Source organism: Colius striatus, chromosome 22 (genome assembly GCF_028858725.1).
Source record: "Colius striatus isolate bColStr4 chromosome 22, bColStr4.1.hap1, whole genome shotgun sequence".
Classification (NCBI taxonomy): domain Eukaryota; kingdom Metazoa; phylum Chordata; class Aves; order Coliiformes; family Coliidae; genus Colius; species Colius striatus.
In genome coordinates, this window is record NC_084780.1 from 7553801 (window position 1) to 7571366 (window position 17566).

General features: G+C 55.6%; 1 protein-coding gene across 3 annotated transcripts; it reads right to left on the reverse strand.

The window, feature by feature from the left end:
* Positions 1–2924: 2924 nt before the first annotated feature.
* LAD1 (ladinin 1) lies at positions 2925–14092 on the reverse strand. Of its 3 annotated transcripts, none has more exons than XM_062013612.1 (10): positions 13684–14092; positions 10017–10157; positions 8835–9129; positions 7787–7930; positions 7076–7125; positions 6493–6565; positions 6044–6175; positions 5589–5678; positions 4401–4478; positions 2925–4038 (listed from the first exon to the last, which is right to left on the reverse strand). In XM_062013612.1, the coding sequence occupies exons 1-10, from the start codon at positions 13719–13721 to the stop codon at positions 4033–4035; spliced, it is 1047 nt and encodes a 348-aa protein (XP_061869596.1). In that variant the 5' UTR covers positions 13722–14092; the 3' UTR covers positions 2925–4032. The 3 variants fall into 3 exon arrangements, with proteins under 3 accessions (XP_061869596.1, XP_061869595.1, XP_061869594.1); XM_062013611.1 differs by having other exon boundaries at positions 7787–7927; positions 8595–9129; XM_062013610.1 differs by having other exon boundaries at positions 8595–9129.
* Positions 14093–17566: the final 3474 nt, after the last annotated feature.

A 17566-nucleotide genomic window follows, 5' to 3' on the forward strand; every position in this document is an offset into this window, starting at 1 on the left:
GTGCTGCTACCCCCAGACTTTGGCCAAATCACTTCTGTGGCTTCTGAGCACTCAAGATTTCTTTGCCTGTCCTGTAGTAAATTTCCTTCAGTTTGTATCTCTGTCCCATTTCTTTCCAGCTCAAAAGCAGCTCTTCTCTCTGCCACAGTCAGCTCTTGCTTACTCTTGCCCACATGCACAGGTGACCACCAGTGCTTATTTGTCTTAAAAAATACGAGTTTGGAAACTATTGGTTCAACCACAGATGTAAATGGATCAAGCCTGAGGACAGTATTCTAAATAATAGGGCAAGAAGCTGTTCTGTAGTTGTTTTGACCTTGACTCTGTGTGATCCCCTCACAACACGTGGCAGGAGAATCCCTTCTGACCAGAACAGTGCAAACAGGCACCTGCAAAAGCTTCTGCCCACATCTCCATTCCCCTCTCACCCATCACCAGGCTCCACAGAGCATTTGCTGAACAACAGCAACAAACCCAGGGCTGTTAAGGAGGTGCACAAGGCTCTGGGAAGGGTTTATCCTTCCTCTGCACAGAAACAGATAAACCTTCCCATTAAAGCTTGGAGATCTTGTTTTGAAGGAATGAGGAGAAGCCAGCAGATGTGTTTCAGGGTTAACAGAGGAAACATTGCACATAGCACTGACTGCCAAAAACCTCCCTTCATTTGCTGTGTGTTATCTCAATATCCCTCCTGCTCCTTCAAACCCCCCTCTCCATTAGCCCAGGGCTGTCTGATCACACCTCTGGGGATGACTTAATCCTCCATGTCCTTCACAGTCCTTGCCTAGGCTACCCAGACATGGAGCTCTCATGGAGCAGCCTTTGCTCCAGCCTGGGTCACATCGCTGCTCCCTTCCTGCTTGGCAGGGCCAGAGCATGCACAGGAGCATCTCACCTCTAACCCACCCTGGGGGGCTGCCAGTGAGCCAGGGCCAGGCTGGCCCCACTCTCCCAGGGACATCCATCCCTCCTGTCCCAGAGGCATCACATCCCTCCTATCCCAGGGACATCCATCCCTCCTCTCCCAGGGACATCCATCCCTCCTGTCCCAGGGACATCACATCCCTCCTGTCCCAGAGGCATCACATCCCTCCTCTCCCAGGGACATCACATCCCTCCTGTCCCAGGGACATCCATCCCTCCTCTCCCAGGGACATCCATCCCTCCTCTCCCAGGGACATCACATCCCTCCTGTCCCAGGGACATCCATCCCTCCTCTCCCAGGGACATCCATCCCTCCTCTCCCAGGGACATCCATCCCTCCTGTCCCAGGGACATCACATCCCTCCTGTCCCAGAGGCATCACATCCCTCCTCTCCCAGGGACATCACATCCCTCCTGTCCCAGGGACATCCATCCCTCCTCTCCCAGGGACATCCATCCCTCCTCTCCCAGAGGCATCACACCCCTCCTATCCCAGGGACATCCATCCCTCCTGTCCCAGGGACATCACATCCCTCCTGTCCCAGAGGCATCACATCCCTCCTCTCCCAGGGACATCCATCCCTCCTGTCCCAGGGACATCACATCCCTCCTGTCCCAGGGACATCCATCCCTCCTCTCCCAGGGACATCACATCCCTCCTGTCCCAGGGACATCCATCCCTCCTGTCCCAGGGACATCACATCCCTCCTGTCCCAGGGACATCCATCCCTCCTCTCCCAGGGACATCACATCCCTCCTGTCCCAGGGACATCCATCCCTCCTGTCCCAGGGACATCCATCCCTCCTCTCCCAGGGACATCCATCCCTCCTATCCCAGGGACATCACATCCCTCCTCTCCCAGGGACATCCATCCCTCCTGTCCCAGGGACATCCATCCCTCCTCTCCCAGGGACATCCATCCCTCCTCTCCCAGGGACATCACATCCCTCCTGTCCCAGGGACATCCATCCCTCCTGTCCCAGGGACATCACATCCCTCCTGTCCCAGGGACATCCATCCCTCCTCTCCCAGGGACATCACATCCCTCCTGTCGCCCCCAGACACACAGGGAACAGGGATTTAATAGATTCCACCCAGAACCAGGGCAGCCAAAATTCTTCTCAGGCACCTTGGCACAACTCAGGGTTGCAAATAACCCCCCTGGAGAGAATCCTGATGCTTCACCCGTGGGGATGCCTTCATGGCAAAAACACATCCCGAGAGAACCAGCAACCAAATCACTTCTGGGTGATCACAGCTGTCCTTGCACTGAGCATCCCACGGCAGGAGCCTTACCTGTGCTGCTGCTGCGGTCCTGGGGAGCTGAGGGGAGGCAGGCAGGCGTCTGGGAAATGCTCTTGGGGAGCAGGAGGCTTTAAGGGGGCCCCAGCACCCACCCCGGGGCGGGCAGCAGCGGCAGGAATGTGCCGGGCGCCCAGGGAGGAATGCAACACTTGTGAGCTGCTATTTCAGCCCCAGCCCCCTCCAGCTCTGCCCCTTCCCCCCCACCAGCCCATATAAGCCCAAGCTATTGTGTGGCCTCAGAGATTTGCTATTTTAAACCCTCCAGACTGAGATAGCGGGTGCCCAAGGGGCTGACACAAGCCAGCCAGCTGTCACTTTGGAGGGCCAGGGACACTGATAAGGCTGCAGGGAGGGGAGGAGCAGACCCTCCATCACAGCCCCAGCACTGGGGCTCAGCCACTGCACTGCCTCCAGGCTGCTGGAATGAGAAGGGAAGAGTCTGAGGCTGCTTTTACTCCCCTCCCACCAGACCCACTGGACATGTTCCTGTGTGATGTCATCTAGGTGGGTCTGTTTGAGCAGGGGGATTGGGCTGGATGATCTCTTGAGATCCCTTCCAACCCCCACCATCGATTCTGTGATTTATCTTGGGGTTTTGGCCTTTTTCCCCTCTTGCCAGCCCGAGGGAAGCAAACTGTTGCCAGTCCCAGCCCAGGAGCAGGTGACCAGCAGCATCTTAGAAAGAGCAACTTTTATTAGGGAAAAAAACCCCAAACAAACAGACCCCCAAAATGGCACAAAGAAACCCAAATCCCTTCCAAAGCCCAGCAAGCAAGATCAGACCCATGGCAGCAGTACAGTCCCTCACCAGATTTGGACACCACAATGGTTGCTCAAGGCACAGCCCCAGCCCATCCAATGGCTCCAGCAGAAGGGTTTGAGCCTCTTTTTAAGGGCTGCCCAGGGCACCCTAAAGCTGGTCTGAGAGAGCACCCCACTCCCCTGCAGGGTGGGCTCAGCAGCCCAGGGAGAGCAGGACCAGGGCTCTGCAAAGCCACAGGCAAAGGGCTCAGGATGAAGGGCAAGAGGGAAACAGGTCTGCAGAAGGGCCCCAGCACAGCATGCTCAGCTCCATGCAACCCCCAAAACAGGGCTGTGGGCAGCCCACCCTTCCCATGTCACTAAGTGGAAGGGGTTGCTGCTTGCAGTGGGCAGGGGATGGTAAGGATGGGGTGCAGAAGGCCAGTTCTCTGGCTGTGGTTCAGCTGCATGCTGGAGGGAAGCACCAGGGCTGTGAGACCCACCCTTCTTCCACGAAGCATCTCGGAGCCACACCAGCACACGAGTGACTGCAAATGCCTTTGGTTGGGTCCCTCCAGCAGTGACAGCCTGGGAGGGGGCTGACATCTGCCTGCCCCATCTCACCCCACACGAGCCAGGCAGCAGGGATGGACATCCCTGCCTTGGCCAAGGCAGTTTCTTGCCCCCCTGACATCGTCCAGTTGCGAGGGAGACGTAAGGGCTGATCCCCTTTGCCAGGGCAGAGGCACAGATCAGGAGCAAAGCACCAGAACGTGGCAAAACACGAGGCAAGGCTCTGCCTTCAGCAATTGCAGGGAGGCTCCAGGCCTGGGAACTCCAGGGCAGGCAGTGAGTGAGGTCTGAGGGTGCAGGGATAGACTTCCAGCCTTCTTCCTTCCCATCCCACAAGCAGAAGACCCCAGAGACCTGGGGGGCATCCACAGACGGTGTGGGAGACCCTCGTGGCAGTGGGCTGCTGGGTGCTTGGGTAGGGCTGTGATTTGATCTTCAAAGCAAAACAGTTTTTCCTGGATCAGGTGCTATTGTTACAACTGGTACAATTACAACTGGAAAAGAAAGTGAGAAACAAGTGAGGCTGTGCCTGAGGCTGCAGACCCCCAAAGGCAGCCGCCTCAATCAGGCCCATACTTGTCCAAACAGGGGATGGGGCAGGCAGGCATCCCCTAAATCCCACCACATGCCATTTCTCTTCCTCTGCCAGACCCCTTCTGACCCTTACAGCTGCCTCCAGCCATCCCCTTCTGCTGAATGCCCCAAGTCACGGGGTCCTGGATGTCCCACACGCCCTCTCCCCCTTGCACAGCCTGTTTTCCCACATCTGCCCCATGGGTGATGCCCCAGCTGGCAGGTTTCAGCTCTGCCCCGAGCTCAGAGGCTGCACCAGTTTTCAGAGCAGCTCCATCCCTACCTTGGTGTCTCCAGGGGTGTCTCGAGGCTGCTTTACCCACACATCACGCTTTGGCAGGCTGTTTATTTTCCTCATGTCCTGCAAACAGGAGAATCAGCAGCAGCACAAGAAGGATTCCCCTGTGCATCCTGTGAGGTGTTGCCTTGGTCTGGCTTTAACCAGACCTTGAAGCACAAGTGCTCCAGGCAAAACCAGCCAGCTCTGAGATCCTGTGCCTGGCAGACCCTCAGAACCAAGTGCAGCTCCAGCCCACAGAGATGGTGTTATTACAAGAAGAAAGGACAAAGGGGGTGGAAGCTTCACCCAAGAGTGACCCCAGAAGCAAACCCTTTCCTGGCAGACACAGAGCCAGCACAGCCTCCCAGTGCAGACACCTTTGGGCTGTGTTAATCTCTGCAGCTCAGTGCTGGGGTGCCCAGGTTTGCCTGCCCAGGCTGCAGGGCTGGGCTGGAGCTGCCCCTCATGGTCCTGTGTACAGGAGACTCTGCTATGACACACCTGGTGCCTCTCCAGGGCTTGCTGAACCTTTCCTTTCCAAGCACAGACAACCACCCTGAGGCCAAAGGTTCTTCTGTCTGCCTTCCTCACACCCATGTCCCCAGAGCAGCTGTGGTGGCAATGTGACGACCTCTGAGTCCCCTTAGCTGGGCACTTTGCCCCCACAGCTACCAGACACCCAACTTTAGGAGGCTGGGACACACACACAGGGATGCAGATCACTCCAGACCCCACATGCAGCAGGACCTCTCAGTGCACACAAAGATCTGCAAGTGCTGCAGAGTCCAGTGACAAAGGACTGAACATGTGGCTCATTTGCCAGTGGCCTCCAGGTCACAGCTAGTCCTCCAGACACTGGTAAGTGATGGGATCATGCTGGGCTGATCCCTCTCAGCAATGGCAGGTCAGGTCTCCCTGTGTGGACATGCATCTATCTGGTGCCTGCTCCCTCCTGGCCTCACCAAGGGCTGGGAGCCACTGCCTCAGACACTTCTGGGTCAGATCACAGCACAGCAACAAGCAGAGCCTTGACATCTTGCCACGGTGGGCCTGAAGCACCTAAACCTTCACCCTCTCACTCTTTAATGGGTTCAGCCAAGGATACACCAAACTCCTCCAACCCCAGCACCCCACATGCAGGGATGCGTCCCACCAAGCTGTCTGGTCTCAGGGTGCCAGCACAAGCAGTACCTTGCTCTTTTCCTCCTTGACAGGCTCCTGAGCTCGGCTGATCCACAGATTAATGCGGGATGTGACGGACCCTGGGATCTTCAGGTTGTCCTGAGGCACAGAGAAGGGCAGCAGGGTTACAGCACCAGCTCTCCCACTGCACAAACACAGCCCAGGACAGTCCCCAGGTCATGGGGAGACTGAGCAAACCTGCAACAGGCAGACATCAGCCTACACACTGGCTCTGTCCCAGCTCCTCAAATGCCAGCATGAGCCCCCACAGCCCCAGAGCAGCCTGAGTGGCAGCTGGTGCCCAAGCCCAGCTCAACAAACACACACCAAACTGCAGCCAGGCAGCAGCCTGCTGGGCTGTGAGCTGGTAACCAAAGAGGGGAAGATTTGTCCAAAAAGCTGGTGGCTGCCTCAGCACAGGACCCTGCTGGAAGGTCCTTGCTTGGGCCAGGTCCTGCTCTTACCTTCCTGACAGCAAGTGGCTCAGCCTTGCTGGGAGTGCTCGCCTCGAAGAAGTTGCGTTTGCTGGCCACCCCCTCTGAGGACAGCAAGAGGCTCTTCTGAACAGCCAGGGATGATTTTGCTCCCTCTGAGCGCTGGGAGGAGAGAGGAGCATCAGCAGGAGCTGTGTTGCACCCCAAGCACCAAAAAACCAAAGCCCTTTGGGCTCTGCTCCCTCCTGCCCATCGGCAGCTCATGAGCTTGCTCTGCTGCTGCTCACAGCAGGACCAAGCAGCATTCCCCTGGCACTCTCCAACCCTGAGGTCAACTCCTTCTTCTGCCTGGGACCATTAGCACTTGTTCAGTGCAGCAAAGTTCCTCCCTCTCTTCCCCATTCAGCTCCAGGACACCCCCTCCCTCTCCCCACACATCCCTCCCACACCAGCCCAGCTGTGCCAAGGGCTTTTGGTACCTGCACGGCCGAGTTGTACTTTTCCAGCTTCTCCCCAATGGTCGTGCTGCTGGCTGGGATCCTCAGGCTTGCACTGGTGAGGAAGAGGGGAGAGAGTTGAACACAGATCCCTCAGGATCTCCCAGGTCTCAGTCCATGGTCAGACCACATCTGACTCATGCATCCTCTTGTGTCTGTCTAAGTGAACCAAGGCAGCTGGTGACCAGCATTTCTGGGCCATGAGAGCCAGATCAGGTTGCTCATGGACCTGGATGGTGGCTTTTGATGCTTCCAAGGAAGGAGACTCTGGTTTGGTGCTGCACAGCTCAACACTGAACCACTCCTGTGCTGACACAAGACCCATGAGAAACTAGAGAGCAGGGGCTAAGTGAGGGCACCTTGTACAGATGCAAGCTGTAAGTTGGACACTGTCCTGTCCTCTGTTAAGCATCACTGTCCAGTCAGCCAGGACCCCTGGGCACCCATGTGCCAGGGCACTCACTGGCTGGTACCATGTCCCATCACCTCCTCCTCCTCCCTTGGAAGACAAAGGATGACAATTCCTGCCCTGTAAGACCAAAGTAACAAGAGGAGAGGTGCTGACCTCCTTGTGAGAGGGCTTTGGCTTTCTTCTTTCTGGTTTCTTGACATCATCTGGAAGACACGAGGAGAGGAGAGAATGGAGCCATCCTTGGTTACCAAAGATAAACACGGGAGAAACTGTCTCAGCCTCAACTGCCCCATTTTCAAACAAGCTCCATCACCCACACCAGAGCTCATCTCATATCTCAAAGCTCTCCAAAGACACTTTGCAGTGCTGACAGCTTTATACCCAATAAATCACCCTGAAAGTCCTTTAAGCCTGGTCAGTCAGCCCTGAGTCACAGCAGGGAGGAGCTCAAAAGCTCTTGGTTTTCCCAGCCTCTCCAAGCACTTCATGCCAGAGATCTTTTCTGGGGGAAGGGGTTGGAATTGGAGATATTCTCAGGGAGGTAACAAGGGACAAGGAGGATGCACTGTATTTTTATCCTGTGCCCTCAGAGAAGTCTGGAAAAGCCAAAGGGTGGATGGTTATTCCTGTGTCTCTTTGGTGAACATAAGGACAATGAGCCCTCTGTTTTCTCATCACTTCCCACAAGTTTCCATGGAAGGACAACACATCACAGACCTCCAGGCAGACACAAAAGACTGAAGCAGGACTGCAATGCTCAGGTCAAGAGTGCATTTTGAATGAGCCCTGCCAACACATGCTGGAAAGCAACCCTTCCCTCCCCTCACCCTCCACTGCCTCACTGGGGTTCTTCCTCCCACTTACCCGAAAGGAGACAGTTCTTGGGCTGATCCTTCTGATGGAGCTGCTGTAGGTGATGTGAGTTGGAGAAGTGTCTGACTTTTCTGCAGGTTCTTCTTGGGTGGGAGACAACTGTATCACCTCCTTTGAGGGATTCCTGGAAGGCTGCTGAGGAAAGAAAGCAGATGCACTCCTGCAGAGTCTGCAGAGAAGGATGAGGTGCAGGGAGCAGAGCAGCCAAGGTGGGAACCAGTTTAGAGGCAGGAGTTTGAGAGCAAGGTCCTCCAAACCTTGGCTGTGTCACTTGGAAAGCCCCAAACAGTGAAACTTCAGTGAAACTACAGAACAATAGAATCAGAGAATCACTTGGGTTGGAAAAGCCCCTGGAGCTGCTGCAGCCCCAGCCCTGCCCTCACCCTGCCCAGCCCAGCACTGACCCCTCAGCACCTCAGCCCCAGGCTTTGGGATCCCTCCAGGGCTGGGCACTCCCCCAGCTCCCTGGGCAGCCTGGCATAGGGCTGACACCCCTCTCAGGGAAACAGTTCTGCCTCAGCTCCAGACTCAACCTCCCCTGGGGCAACTGGAGCCCGTTAATGGTGGTATGATGGTAATCAGTAGAGACTCGATGGAGAAGGTGGTTGGAATAGCACATGCCAACCAGGGAAAAGAGGTGCTGGGACCCCATCCACCACCTCATGCTGTCAGAAGAACCTTCCCCAAAAGCCCACGGGTCCCATTTCCCTCCTGCCATTTTTAGGGGTTCCCTCTGTCGTCCTCCCAGCACCCAGGACCTCGTTCCCCAAGGGCTGGTGCCTTGTCCATTGCTGCTCACCTGCTGCTGCAGAGATGAGCTCAGCACCGGGACTGTCTCAGCACGGCTTCCCTGCCTGGTCAGGATCTTCACCTCCCGGAGCCGGCAGCCGCCCAGCTCCAGCGCTGCCCGTGCCTGCGGCTCCTTCCTCTGCTCCCCCCGAGCCGTGCCCACACCTTGGCCTGTCCCCACACCTTGGCCTGTCCCCACACCTTGGCCTGTCCCCACGCCTTGTCCTTTGTCTTGGAGCCGTCCCCTCACCAGCACCTTCCTCTCAGAGGCTGGCTCCGGGTGCTGGTCCCCCGGGGCGTCCCCTCTGCCCTTGGTCGCATCCTGACCCCTCTTTCCAGCCCAGACGCTCTCCTTCCCCGCACGCTGTGGTGCCCCTGTCTCCGTGCAGCTCTCTCCCACTGCTGGCTCCTGCTTCTCCTTGTCCTGCCTCAGCTTTGCAGAGACAACCCCTGAGGATCTCGTCCGTCTCCCTTCTTGTGTCTTCAGCACCTCGGTGAGTTGATGCTCTTCCCCATCCTCCGGAGACTTCACCAGGGACTGAGGTCTGGAGACAGAGGCAAAAGGGGGGACAAACCTCAGCACCCCAGGGCCAGAGGAAACAGCCTCAGAAGTTCAGGCTGGATGTGAGGAGGAACCCCTTTGCTGACAGGGCTGTGAGGCATTGGAAGAGCTGCTCAGGGAGGTGCTGGAGTCACCGTCCCTGGAGGGGTTTCAGACCTGGGTGGGTGCACTGAGGGAAATGGGCTGGTGGGTGATGGGGCTGGGACAAAGGCTGCACTCCATGAGTTTAAGGGGTCTTCCAGCCCAAACAATTCTATGAACCCACATCCAACCCAAGCATCTTAACTCCATCCTGTCTGAAACACAGAGAAACACCTCCAGAGCATGTGTGTGACTGTGGACAACAACCACCTGAGTACTGGGCACTTCCAGGATCAGTTTAGAGGGTGGGTCAGGTTGTGTAAGGGCAGTCTGATCTCAGCAAACCTTCAAATGCCATCTCCCTGCAGCTCAGGTCTTTAGGAGCACCACTGGAAAGCCCTTGGGTCACCTCCTCCCTTCAGCAAAGCTCGTACCACATCACTGCAGAGCCCACAGGCTCACCTGCCTGCCCAGGCTGGGCTCCTGTCTGCTCAAGATCTCACTAAGCCATGGCCAACACCTACCTGAGCTCGACCCCAGCACCAGCCCTCACCCTGGCACACCAGCTCCCTGTGCTGTGGGACATGATTGAGCCCAACAGAGACAAACCCCTCTTCTTGCACTCCTCCTGTCTGACATCCATCCTCCTGCCCAGAGGCCGTTGGAGCCTTCCCACAGCTCACTCCACTCTCACCCTGAGGAGAACCCCACCAACTGCAGCAGCTTTGACTCAGGGTTGAGAAAAAACCAAGGCAGTGAGCTGTGAGCTCAGAGCAGGACCTCCCATACCTGCTGGGAGCTGGACTGGTGTCTTTCACAGGGCTGGGAGCCTCTTCATCCGTTGACGTGGAGGACAGCAGGTTGCGGTGCCTCCGCCGGCGCTCTCTTTGCTGCTCTTCTTCATCTTCAAGGGTCCTCTGCCTGGCCAGGCTGTTTGGGATGAAACATAAGGGCATGATGAGGCTGTGTCCTGCATGAGGAGTTTGCAACCCTGGTGTCAGGCAAGAAAAGAGACTGAAAGACTCTTGGGCTGGAGGAGGTGGCCTTCCCCAGCTGCTGCACAGGGCTGGAGGAGAGGGATCCCAAAATGAGCCCCATGTTGCAAAGCTCTCTCACTCCACCCAGCTGATGCAGGCACTTCCCAACACAACCACTTGACTTTACACCTCTTGAGTCCTTCTGTTGCAGGCAGCACTCATATAAAAGGAATCCCTACGTTAAGCAAACCTTCCCAGGCAAGGATATTTAACCTGGAACTCAGCAAGACCAGGATCCCAGAGCCACCACACAGATCTCAACCACATAAACCTGAAGAGTAACCACTAGTGGCAGAGGATTTCAGTCCCAACATGAGCTGTGGTGATGGCATTTTCATTTTGATTGAGCAAAAAGCCTCAGATGCAAAAGCATCTCAGACTGAAGGCAACTGCCTGCAAACAGGGATGGCAGGAGCTCCTCTTATTCCCTCCACATGGCTGGGGCTGAGGAAGTATTTATCATCACAGATTGTACCAAAAAGATAAGCTTGAAAGAGTCATCTTGAAAGATTTCACTTTGTATGAGACAAATGTAGCATGTTTTGAGGCAAAACACCACCCTGAATAAACAGGTGTTTGGAAAACAGCAGCTTTCCCTGTGCAAAACCTGCCTGCCCTCCCTGCCAGTGCATCAGCTGTATTGGAACATATCTTTATTGGCTGAGCTTTTCCCAGCAGTGTCCATGTCCCTGCAGCACTAGGCTCCAGCCAGCTGCAGACACACACAGAGACTCCAGCAGAGCTCCCCATCGCCCTCCCTGCACGGGATCCATCCCCCCACAGCATCCCAGCTCTGTACCTGGCATTCCTGTTTTACCCAGACTTTGGCTTTACTTTGAATTTGACTTTTCAGAAAAGTCACTCTTCAGTCTCTACAAGAAAAGTCACTTTTTGGTCTCCACAAGTCCCTGACAGGAGGCTGCAGTGAGCTGGGGGTCGAGCTCTTCTCTCCAGTAACGAGTGATGGGATAAGATGAAACAGGCTGGAGTTGTCCCAGGGGAGGTTGAGGCTGGAGCTGAGGCAGAACTGTTTCCCTGAGAGGGGTGTCAGCCCTGTGCCAGGCTGCCCAGGGAGCTGGGGGAGTGCCCAGCCCTGGAGGGATCCCAAAGCCGTGGGGCTGAGGTGCTGAGGCTGTGGGTTGGTGCTGGGCTGGGCAGGGTGAGGGCAATGGTTGGACTCCTGCAGCTTCCAGGGCTTTTCCAACCAAACAATTCTCTGATTCTAAGAAGGTGAAAGAGTAGATCCAGGCCTGAGGTATCACTAATGCTGTGGCCATGGTGCCTGGCAGAGTGGCCTGTGAGTTACTGTGTAATGGAAGCTGGGTCATAAATTAAACCACATTACCCCCCGCAACTATTTGCAGCTTCTGTTCTTCCTGGTGAAGGCAGGCAGGGGAGCATGAAGGGTCAGCAGAGTGGAACACAGAGCAAAGAGGGGACAGGTCCTGGCTGGCAGCTCAGTGTCTGTTTGGGAACAGGGGATGTGCTGCCCTTCCCTCCTGCTGCCTCCATCCCCATCACCCTTTGCACCCCCCAACAGCAACCAGAGCTGCTGCTGAGGGGGCTCCAGGTGGTCCTCAATGGAGAAAGCTGGGATCTGCCTCAGGGAGCATCCCCAGCGCTCTGTCCAGCTCCTTGGGGCTGTACTCATCACCATGGCCCTCACCCTACAACTATTTGTCCACAGCTTAGCTGCACTAGGAAGGCAGCACAGCTTGATTTCATAGAATCATGGAATGGTGGGGGCTGGAAGGGCCCTGCAGAGCTGCTCCAGCCCCAGCCCCTGCTACAGCAGCTTCCCCTGGCTCAGGGCACAGGAACGTGTCCAGGTGGGGTTGGAAACCTCCTGAGAAGGAGCCTCCTCCACAAGGAGCTTGTCCTGGTGTTTAAGGGGAACTTTCTGTGTCCCAGCTGATGCCCATCAGCCCTTGTCCTGTCACTGGGCACCACAGACACAAGTGTGTCCCCATCACACACGCTCCCCCCAGCAGAGCTGAACACGTGTGTGGTCACACACACACACACAGGTGACCGTGACAAACACTCCTGTCCCTCAAGCAGTGGCAGTGCAGCACTAGCACCGTTTAAACTCAAGTGAGAGCCAGTTACCTCTTTGTTTCTGCATGCACAGGCTCCTTTGAAATGAAAATGGGGGTTTTCCTGCCCTGTGTGCTTGGCTCCCTCAGAGGCAGCACTAACATTAGCAACCTGCTGTCTCTCCTTAATTGTCATTAACTGATCCACCCGTTAGGCTGTGGATTTGCATTGCCAGTCTTTCCCTCCTCTTGTCCAAGAGGGATTTGTTTTTCACCATCTTACCTTTTTTAACCTCAAAGAGATGAATAAAAGACTGGAAAGTCTCCCCCTGCCTTGCCCTCCCCTGCCCTGTTAATGATTAGTGCTGAGACATCTGACATTTCTGCTGTTTCAGTGAATGCCATCTCATCTCATGGGAGAGGAAAAACTGCCTTTCTGGGCTCTGAGACAACCTGGCTGCAGGACATTGCTGGGCTTGTGTTCCAGCAGGTCCATGGCTCAGAGGAGGAGGATCTGGATGGGGCTGGGATGCCCCTTGGGTCTGTGATGGAGGCAGGGTGCAAGCTGGGAGTCTCCAAGCAAGGGAGTCTCAGTTCCCTTTGCTGGGCTGGCTGTGGTGAGCGTGTTATTCAGTGTTCTGGGGTTTGCAGTGAAGTGTTGGAGCCATCATGCTCACTTTAACCAGGACTCCTGCTCTGTTTGGCGGGAGAGCACGGCTGCATTTCGGTCACCATCACCCCACCTGCACGGCTGGGCTTGCCCTGGGTCTGAGGAGGGCTGGGAGTGATCCCACATCATCCAGGCTTCATGTGAGCCCCTGACTCACCCTGTAATGCCCAGCAGCCTCTCCCACCCCAGCTCCCATTGAAGCCAGGATCCCTTTTTAGGAATGCCAGAGAGGAGCTGCTGATGAATCAGGGTTTGCTCAGCCCCGGATGGGCAGAGGCTGCAACCTCCACATGGCAGAGCCAGGACATGCACCCAGGGGCTGTGTGGGTATGGGGTGAGTGAGAAACCCCAGAGCTGGCTCTAGAGCGAGTCTGCAGGCACAGCCCAGACAGACTGTGCCCCAAAGAAAGGCAAGCATGACCAAGAATGAATCCACCACGGGGCAAAGCTGCATTTGCAGAGCCATTTTCCTACACTGTGCTCAGCTTCCCCAGGCAGTAGAAACAAAAATGCCTCTGATCATGCCCACCCACGAGAAACCCCAGCAGTGCTGAGCTCTCAGTGGGGCTGGGCACCACCTCTGTGAGCAACAGCCCCCACAGCATCTGCCCACTCTCCCCATCCACTGCAGCTCCTGGAGGCTCACTGAGCCAGCAGCCCACCCTCACCCTCCCACCACTGGAAAGGGTTAAGCATTAAACCACAGCACCTACCTGGAGAGATCAGACCAGTTCCTTCTGCTAAAAGACATTCCTGCTTGCTGTGAGCTTCAGAGAGCACCCAAAACTTGTGCAGGCATCAAGGCTGAGGTGCTGTGGGAGCTGCAGGGAGCTGCACTGCCTGGAGACTCTGCTCCTCCAGCAGGAACTCCCTGCAAGGTTATTTCCCTGTGCACCTTTACCCTGCCTGCAACCCGCTCACCACCACGCTGCATCACATGCTTCCTTATCTACCTTGACACAGGCAAAGGCTGTAATTTGTCTACTGGCAGAGCCCTGCCCAGCAGTGCCACGCAGAAGCAGAACCCCTCCTGGCTGCCTGCTGGGCCAGGGACCCGGCAGAGCCCTGTGCTCAACCCATCCAGGTCTCGCAGGGTTTTCTGAGACACCTCCCTGCAGGGAACCTGTTCTACCAGCTGCTCTCCACCAGTCAACAACTCCTCCAACACAGGGGTGGAGGAGGTGAATTACCTTGGGCAGAGTGGGAGGAGGCTGGCTCCCAGGGAGCCAAAACACTCATTAAAACACCTCCAGTCTGGGTGCAGTTCAGCCCTTTCCAAAGAGCATGGGAGGTGCCCTGCTCCTTTCAGCCTGTTCTGGACCTCTTGGATTGAGCTGTCACAGTCCTTGGGAGCTTTGCTGCAGTAGAACACTCATGAAGTCTCACAGAGGAGGTGGCTGAAGCACAGGGGTGGCCCATTTTGGGGTGTGAAGTGCTGTGCCAGAGGGGAACTGTGTGCCCAGGCTCATCCCACGCCCAGACACACTTCATCAAACCTACTGTCGTCCTTGGGCTGGTCCCAAGATCCCTGTCCCCTCCATGCTCAGAGCAACACTGTCCTTCAGAGGGCAGGGTGTGAAGGCACCGAGGGGACTGTCTTACAGGAGTGATGAGGACACCCAGACACAGCAGAGCCAGGTCCAAGAGCTTGGTTTCCACCTGGGGCCAGCCCTGGCATGCAGTGTGGCCGAAACCCTGCTTCTCTCACTCTTCTGGGACCCTTTGAATACAAACTCAAGTCTCTGATCCCAGTGAGATCCTTCTGCCTACAGCCTGAGGGACTGGTTCTAAGGCTGGGCTTGCCACGCATGCCTCCAGCCCACAGGGGTGTGTCCAGGATCTGAGCAACCAAAGCAACTATTTTAATCAAAGGTTCCCGATTAAAATCCTATTTCTGAAAGGCAGCCACGTCCCAGGGAGCCATCCTCCCCCAGCAGGGCTTGTTCTCTGGTTTTCCTTCTTCTCTCAAGCTCAGTTGCCTTCCACGTGCTTTCACACACACAGAAAATTCAGCAAGTTGGGACATCACCCCTCCCCCTCCCCCCCCAAAAAAAATGACTTCAGTAACCTTGCAAGCATCCTGCTAATTGCTGGCAAACTATATTTAGCAGTTCAGCATCAGCAAGCTGCTGTAAAGCAATAAAAACCTCTCTGACTAACACACAGCAAAGCACTGCACTTGCAAAACTCATCGCCAAAGGACATCACCCGGGCACAGGACTTAACAGGATGCTTTGGAAAGGATTAGAGTGAAGGTAGTGAAAGAACAACCCCCAGCTAGGATCTAGAGGGCAAAGGAAGCCTCACAGTTTGTGATTCCTCTTGTTATTAAGATGAGGAAACTCTAGACAAGCACTTAGCTGCTGGGGATTTGGCCTCGATGCCACTCACCCCTCACACTGCCCCAGCTCTTTGTGTTCAACTCAGAGGCCTTGGGAGCTGAAGGTGGTTTCCCCTTTAAGACCCCTCACTGGGTTTCTTCTCCATGGATTTGCCCAGTTTCCCTCAAACCCAAGGAAACTGTTTGCAGACAACCCCTCTGTCCTCCAGGAGCTCCCCGGCTCCATTCCCCACCTGCAGCTCTCTCCTTTCTTTTGCACGAGGTCCTGCTGAGCATTTTGGCAGCACAAAGCATTGCTCTCTCAGGGGTTGAGGCTTTTGCTGCCTTGGAGCATTTAGCTCACGTTTTCCCTGATGTTCCTCATGTTGTTGCATGCTCACAGTACTCCCAAAGTCATCCCTCCCAACAGCCAGCCCACAGCCTGGCATCGAGAGACTCGTGTTGCATTTTTCCCTTGTGCATCACTTTCTACTCCTCCAAACATCCCATTTTATCCCCAGACCCCAAGTCCTGCAAGATCCTCCTGAATGTCTGTAGCATCAGTCTTTGCTGCCATGCCAGATGAGCCAGAGTTATCAGCAGAGGTTGTTATCTCACCATCATTTCCTATCTGCTAATTGACTATCTGCCTCTCCTTGGACTTTCCCTCTCAGCTGTGGCTGACCTTTGCCTGTGGAAATCCAGGGAAAACTCTTCCCTCCCAGATTGCCCTTGTCCACAAGCTCCTTGGTGCCTCCAGCAAACAGCAGTCACTCTGTGAGACCATGCTTCCCTTTACAAAAGCCATTTTGCCCCCCTCGAGCTCATCACTGAAGCCCAAACTGCAGCTCCACAAAGCTGAAGGTGATGAAATTAGGCAAGGGCACGAGCTAAGGCAGGGAAGGGATGCTCAGGGGAACCAATCTGACATCCAGATCCACTCTACCTGCCAGGCTGTTGTTTCTGCTGCCCCAGATCTACAGCCAGGAGAGGAAAACTCTGTGCTCTTGGCTGAGGGAGCTGTGCCACAGGACTCTGCTGGGTGTGGGCAAGGCTCTAGTGCAAACCCACACTCGCTCTGCCCTGGGCTGGCATTCCAATCACTTGGCAGGAGGGCAGTGCCAGCAGCTCTGCATCTGCCTGAGGAGCTCAGGGAGGCAGCAGAAGACACTTTTTGATACCCACTAAGGTGCCAGACTGGTATCAGCAGGTTTGGGGTTCATTTTTCCCTTGGGAACAATGTCCTGTGTCTCATCCCTATGCAGAGCCTGTTTCTTTGGCTACAGGGCAGTGGAGAGCTTCCAGTTTCCACAACTGTGCTGTAATTAGGACATTCCTCCACCTCACCCTGAGGCCCAGCAGTGAACCCTCCACCTCCACCCTGTTTGCCCACACTGGTCCCCAGCACTGGCCACGATTTGGCTCCTCCACAGGCTCATCCCTGACGAGCTGCCAGTGGTGGAGTGGACTCAGCAGCATCATCTGCCCAGGCTTCCCAGCAGGTTGAGGCATGGCTGGGTGCCAGACCAAGCTCCAAGGCAAAGCCAAGTGCTGGGTCCTGCACTTGAGCCACACAAACCCCAGGCAAGGCTACGTGCTTGGGGATGTGTGGCTGGAGGGACATGGGAAGGTTGAGCAGGAGGCAGCAGAGTGCCCAGGGGGGCAAGAAGCAAAGGGCATCCTGGCTGGGATCAAACCCCCTCTGGTGTGAGCAGTGAGTGAGAGAGCTCAGGCCACAGCAAATGGGTAATCACAGAGTCAATCCCAGGATGGTGGGGGCTGGGAGGAACCTCTAGACATCATCCACTCCAACCCCCTGCTAAATATTTAACATTTCACCTTTATCCCCAGGGACTGCAGCCCAGCATTAACCCCTGTGCAGGGCAGAGTGCTGCAGTGCTCTTCAGAGGTCATGGGATAAACTTTACCCCTTCCCACCCCGAGGCTGCCCCTGGCTGCTAATCCTCCTGCCCTTCCTCCCTTTGCTGGTCCAGTTGAGCTGGAAATACTCTCAGGGAAACGTTTAAGGCATCATTCAGGTGTCTCTAGGCTTGACTATCAGCAAGGAGGTCACAGAGCATCCCAGGAAAGGAAAGGACCACTCTATATCCAGCTAGGAGGGGTGTGTTTGAAAGGCCACATCGTGCCAAGCCCTTTGTTTCTCCTTCAGTGCAGTTTTGCCAGCAGAATCTGCCCAGTACAAGATCATTGGGTTAATTAATATGTTTTTACACTGTCCAGTTCTCTCCCCTCTCAATCTGAACCACAAAGTGGCC